Source organism: Zea mays, chromosome 2 (genome assembly GCF_902167145.1).
Source record: "Zea mays cultivar B73 chromosome 2, Zm-B73-REFERENCE-NAM-5.0, whole genome shotgun sequence".
Taxonomy (NCBI): Eukaryota; Viridiplantae; Streptophyta; class Magnoliopsida; order Poales; family Poaceae; genus Zea; species Zea mays.
In genome coordinates this window covers 15,102,194-15,108,652 of record NC_050097.1, presented here as the reverse complement: position 1 = coordinate 15,108,652, position 6,459 = coordinate 15,102,194, and the positions used below count along the sequence as shown (strand labels likewise).

Here is a 6,459-nt window from a genome sequence, read left to right as displayed (position 1 = left end):
AACTGCAATAGCTGGGACTGTCTGGGCCAGACCATCCAAACTTGCCAGGGGGCCGCCGGGTAGCCATACGAGTGCTGCTGCTGCTGCTAGTTTTGGTGTGCGGAAGGGGAGGTTACCGACAAACGTTGCTTTGCATGCCTACCATCTCCATGTTTATGTACGCAGGCTGGTAGTGTTCTTTAATCAAATGCCTAGGATCGGACATTAATCTCCGCAACGTGTGCTGCAACTGCAAGGCCGCGAAACTGCCCTGCCCGCCTGCCCCCCATGCGCGCTGCTTTACTCGTACGTATACAATTCCTCAGCACACGGGGATCCAAATTCACTGCACCATGGACCCCAGACGGTAGCAAAATCGAATCAATGTCTCTACGATACGACCATTTACACGCCGGCATCTACGGCCTACGCGCACGTACAGTAGTGTGGACTATCTGTGCTGAGGCATCGACGTATCGTGCCGTGCGTATGCCGGTCCATCGGACGCGGCTACCTCGATACGCTGGCGTTGCTTGACGTGAAGCTGCTGACGCCGCTGCTGGAGGACCCTCCCAGCGCCGCGGCGGGGTCCTTGCAGCTCCCCCTCGGGCACTGCGCCTCCCGGCGGTCCGCGAAGGACAGGAACGACCGGATGCTGCTGCGGCTGGAGCGGCGGATGGCGCCGTCGGCCCCCGTGGCCACCGCGTCCGGCGGCTGGGACGCCACGTGGAGGGAGTACTGCCGGGCCAGGATGCAGCCGTGGATGGCCAGCGCCGCGAGGCACGCCGCGCCGCAGAGGAGGAACAGCGCCGAGAAGCTCTGCACCCGCAGCCGTTCCGGCTCCAGGTCGGTCGTGGACTGGGGCGACGGCCCGTTCGACAGCCACTTGTCGTGGATCCTCTGCAGGTCGCCGTTCTCCGACAGCGCCAGGATCGCCGTCGACAGGTCCACGGCCAGAGGCGAGTCACGCGGGAACGCCTGACCAAAACAGTTATCAGAAGCCCAAAGAAAAACGTAACGTATGCATGAGAGGTGAAGGTGAATCGCGACGGACTCACGAAGCCCCAGCCGCTCTTGGTGAACTCCGCGCCCACGATGGCGAACTTGTCGTGCTGCACCAGGAAGACCTCGACGTACGGGCGCTCGTCGACGATGGCCACGACGCCTCCCTTGCGAGGCCCGAGCTCTAGCGCGTTCTTGTACTCGTCCGGGGTGCCGAGCGCCTTGAGCCTGGACGGGGAGACGCCCAGCTCGTGCACCAGGTAGCTCTCCGCGAAGGACCCAACCTGGAACCCGATGGGCTCGTCGCTGGCGATCAGGCTGTCGATGCCCTTGATCGGGGACGTCAGCTGCTGCACGGTGAGGATGGAGGTCAGGCTCGCGGTGTAGCTGGACTGGATGATCAGGACTACGAACAGCCAGATGATGACCACGACGCGGCCCAGCGTGCTCCTCGTGTCCTCTCCTGTCAAAATCGTCCAAGATCTCCTGAGCACGTTTGCCAAGTTTTGTCCTGATTATTGAGCATAAATGTAGAGAGCTGCATTTCACTTACTGTGGGCAAAGAACAGAGTTGAGAAACTGAACCTGCAATTGGCATATAGTATATAGCATGTCAAGTATGTGATGTTGGACAGGCAGCGAAAAATCTGTGCAGAGAAATGTCTTCGACAAAGCAAAATTGATCTGCTTATCCTTCCAACTCGCCTTGTAAGATGACAGTAAATCGATGCCAACAACGAAGAAAACTAAGCGCACATATATATATAAAAAATGCTAGACGCTAAGCACTCACCAGAAAACAGTAATAACCTGCTTCGCTGGAGGACCACGGAAGTCGTCGTTGATTCTGTGCTCGAGCAACCAAATCACTGCTCCTACGACCAGAAAGAACACCCCTGTCACAGACCACATTCTGATGGTAAACGGCTGCAGGAAAGCCCATGCATCCGAGCTCTGTGTCTTGACGGCGGTAAGTATGACGAGGCCAGAAGCAACGTATGGCTGGGTGAAATCAACAACTTTTGTCCGATTCGTGACAATAGCTACATCCCCAACAACAGCATCAAATTCCTAGAAAAATAAAAAGAAAGACGGTTATTAAAGCATGACCCAGTGACACACACTCTAGCCGTATATATGATATGAAGCCCATGTCAGAAACAGAAAATAGAGCTTACATTCGTCAGAATTCGACCGATAAGTTCCGTGTAGCTTGGATTCTCACGGCCATTGCCAAAAGGCACAAACCTATATGTGACTGGGTACTGCAGCAGGTTTATCGCAGCAGCAAACACATCGATGCAGAAACCTCCCACCGTTCCAGTTTGATTGTCTACTGATATAAACTGACGGTAGCTTACCCTGTCGGGAACTCCAATCCTCAGCTCATTCCCGTTGTTAGGGAACACCCATCCCCGGGGCCTCGTTACAGTCTCGCCTGGCCAGATGGCAGCGTGGAGCTCCTGGTTTGCACTGACATTGAATGGTTTCTTGTACAGAGTCTCAGGGGACACAACGGACAGCCCAGAGTAGTTGGACCAATAGCCAATCGTCCTCAAACCAGACCCTACTACGTTTACAATGTCATATGCAGGCTGGATAAGGTTACCATCTGAGTCCAACTTTACAGGGCCAGTCGCACCCATGAAACTCACGTTGCGGATTCTTTCTAGCAACAGCGTCCCCTCGTCGAAGACGCTCAGTGCGTCCAGATTCAGAGCTCCTCCTACAACCGCACGCAGTCTGGGGTCTGGAGAGAAGGAAATGTTTCCGCCACTGTTGAAAAACGCATCCAACCCATGGGCAAGCATCCAGACAGTGTCATAAGCATAGAGGCCATAGGTATTGGGCAAGCTGCCGCCGTCCTCCTCCTCCTCCTCCTTCGCCACTTCACTCCATCGCGAAACCAACGCCTTCTTCCTACTGGTGTTCTCCGTGTGCTGACGCAACGTGAGAACACCCTGCATCGTGTTCAGTAATCCAGTTCCAAGACGAGGAGCTGAGTCGAGGCACGCGGTGAGCCAATCTGTCGCGATCCACACGTATCCACCGGATGTCATGCTCAGATTGTACGCCAGCGAGAACACGTCGATTCCAGAATCGTCACGCGCGTGCAGCACGAAAACCCGGGACTCCATCATCGCAGCCTTGACCAGCACGGCGGCCATCTCGCTCTTTCTTGCCCCTGGCCTGATCGCAGCTTTGTACAGGATCTTCAGTCTCCTCTTGGCAAGCTCGTCGTCTAAGGAGGACACGCCGTTTCTTCCGTAGTCGTCATCGATGTACACGGCTGTCACCATCTTCCACCCGTAGTAATCAACTATCGCAGCCACGGAAGCCATCTGGAACTGGTCGCTGTGGACAGTGCGCACAAAGAAAGGATACTGAAGCGGTGTCAGAGTCGGATCGGTTGCAGCGAAGGACATCAGAGGCACCTGGAGTTCATTTGCGACGTGGGATATGACGTGCGCAACGACTGAAGACTGTGGCCCGATGATCGCGATCGTGTCTTTCTCCATGAATTGCAAGGCTAAGCAAGATGATGAAAAGATTTATGAACCGGAATGAGTACGTCTTTATTGTCTCAGTGGCAGAGAGGAGTATAGCTGAAACAAGAGGGGAGAGACATGAGAAGGAGAGTACCTTGAACAATGCTGATGAAACCGCTGTAGTTGGTATCTTGCATCTGAACAACCAGCTTCGTCCCCTGAAGAACGCTTGGATCTCTGTTGATGTCATTGACCGCAGCAGCGATGGCCACCTTGGCGGCTCTCCCAATCGTCGAGTGGAACGTGAAGAGAGCTCCAACGTTCACGACACTGGGCCGCGCAGAAGTATTTTGTCCAAGTGCACAGGAACACACACAGCAGAAGATGCCCCAAACCTGGAGCATGGACTTCATGTCTAGTCCCGACTCCGAAGGACTGCTTGGGTATTCTTTAGGAGCCCATCCTCCAGCTCAACATCATACGTGCTGGAAGAACCAAAAGGAAATCTCAAGATTAGATGGTTGATACAAATGACTCGAGCCATTCTTTCAAGCAAAATTTAGGAATTTAATCACATGATGAACTAGAGACACAGATTACAGACTGGAACGAATATCAGGTACGAGGGGGGGGCTATACTCCACAGTCCACATCAAATATGAATTCGGGCTCCCAGAGCACAGAAATGGACACTCGGTGGGGGGGAAAACTGGGAATTCCATATAAAAAGAAACAAAGAACAACTGAAACGAAAGCACAGAAACAGACTTTTAATTAAAAACGGAGTTCTGATCCTAGAAGCTCTGCGGAGATTAAGCGACCTCTCACCTTAAGACTTGGCCATGAACTATCGGCATAAGAAGCAAAATTAGAACATAGACCCGAGCATGAGCTGAGATGGGTTTGACCGCATAATTCTCTATATGAGCACGAGGGGGGCAAGAGGATCAGGTACGAAGGGACATGGGACTAAAATCTCACTTTGGAGAAAACAACAGGGTAAATCCAAAAGCGTGGAGCATGCATGATCCGCAAATAATTGTCCCGGGAACCCTCGTCTACCCTTTCAGCGCTGTCTTGTTGTGGGTTGAGGCATGGTTGCTCTTACCGCTATTGTTCTGGAGCAGCTTAGTTGGCAGTTGGCCAGTTGCTTCCTATCAGAGGCTGCACGGGGTAGATGTGACTTGTGAGGGGCCGGTAGCGACTAGCGGTAGCCCTTGCGAACGAGAAGAACCCTGCTGGCTCTGGAAGCTGCACGCCTCACTGACATACATGTTTAACTTCGTCTGGCTGTCATCGCACTTCTTGCAGCTCAGCCACTGAATATTTTCCCAGACACTGATGGCTCCAGTTTGTCCTGTAAATAAAGCATGATATTTGGAGTGCGCAGATCAGCAATTCAGGTCCGCACGTCGAACATGTGACTGGGAGTAACGCAGTTGCAGCGAAATATATTCCACGTAACAATCAAAAAATGCGACTCCATACGTGAGCATATCTGGGGGGGCGCGGAGTGCAGTTATACCTGAGGACACATCGAGCTCGTGCTCTTTTGGGTGGACGAGGTACCTTGACAACCCCAGTCCACAAGCCTCCCCTGTGAATGCCAACAGCAGGTAGCAGCAACAACATCGGGGCAGCAGCAGCAGCAACATCACGGAACACGACGTTGGGCCCGGCCCATCACATCTTGTTGAAGGAGAAATCTACAGCAGGCAAGCCTCGTCAGATTTCTCATTTCTTAATCATTTGGTCTAATCGGTCAACAGTAATTCTACTTAAGCGCCGAAATTTTCCTTTGTTTTAATGCGTCTTCACCTAATATGTATTTTTATGCGACAGTTGAGACAAAGACGACATAACGTTAGATCGAAAGTAAAACACACACACGTGAGCGTTAATGAAAAGCGTATGTGAATGAAGGGGCACTGATCTCCGAGGGAATGAATTAGACAATTGTTGAGCATCATATGTGATATGACCGGACGGTCCGGCAATATGGCCGGACCCAAACGGGTCCACGTCTCGGACAATCCACGAGGTAGCTCAGTCGGTCCACGATATAATTAACTCAGACGAAGAAACCTCTTTTCCATGCGTGATTATCCATTTAATCATGCGGAATCTGTTGGAGAACGTCTAGGAACAGGTTCATACCTCCCCCTATACATATGAATGGGTACGGCTGATTGCGCCCTGACAATCGAACCAATCAACCAAACATTACATTTCCTTTACTTTCTTGCCCTACGAGTAGCAGTAAAATAGTTTAGCATTAGTCTTTCTCGACATATTTCTTCATCCCTACACGACTCTACGTTGTCTGGAAGTGGACATGCATAGGGTGACCTACCGACCTCGAAGCACCCCCTAGAACGGTCCCCCGACGAGTCCCTCCCAGGAGGTGAGATCCAGGTTTCTATGTCGCCAGAAGATGCTCTGCGCCATCGCGGACCGTCTAAGCCCTGCACGTGGATCGTTCAATGTGATGCAGGGAAGATATGCTCCTGCAGCGAGGTCACGGACCGTCCGCACTCTCACAGAGAGCACCGCCAGAAGGTACATCCGTATATCCCTAGTGTTTGGCCCCAAATCGGAGCCAACAACAATTTAAAAATTCTTTCTAATTATAGTATCTCATTTTGACTCTAATTAAAACATATAAATAAATAAACTATTTATATGTATGTATGTGTAACTAGATTTTGACTAAATGTATTGATACTATCATAAAAAAGTAATGCATTATAATTCTATCAATTAGTCTATCAACTAAACTAAAAAATAAAGTATATAACTAAGGTAGAAAATATAAATACGAAAGCTAAAAAGTATAGAGACGATAGTCGAAGACTTCAGTATCTTTATCAATATATCGAGAAACTTGTAAGCTTTCTCATAGTCTTTGTTGGAGCCTTCAATAGGCACCAAGTTCCCAATGTATAACTGCGTGAATAGTCTATGGACCTTATCTACATTTAACTGGGTC

General features: G+C 50.9%; 1 protein-coding gene across 10 annotated transcripts; it reads right to left on the bottom strand.

Annotated features, from left to right (window-relative positions):
* Positions 1-219: 219 nt before the first annotated feature.
* LOC100279951 (Glutamate receptor 3.3) lies at positions 220-4,768 on the bottom strand. Of its 10 annotated transcripts, none has more exons than XM_035964747.1 (8): positions 4,452-4,768; positions 3,625-3,955; positions 3,417-3,511; positions 2,160-3,336; positions 1,775-2,052; positions 1,535-1,566; positions 1,038-1,444; positions 220-957 (listed from the first exon to the last, which is right to left on the bottom strand). In XM_035964747.1, exons 2-8 carry the CDS (start codon positions 3,718-3,720, stop codon positions 490-492), a joined length of 2,553 nt encoding a protein of 850 aa, XP_035820640.1. In that variant the 5' UTR covers positions 3,721-3,955; positions 4,452-4,768; the 3' UTR covers positions 220-489. The 10 variants fall into 10 exon arrangements, with proteins under 10 accessions (XP_035820640.1, XP_035820642.1, XP_035820639.1 ...); XM_035964749.1 differs by having other exon boundaries at positions 4,579-4,768; XM_035964746.1 differs by having other exon boundaries at positions 4,299-4,590.
* Positions 4,769-6,459: the final 1,691 nt, after the last annotated feature.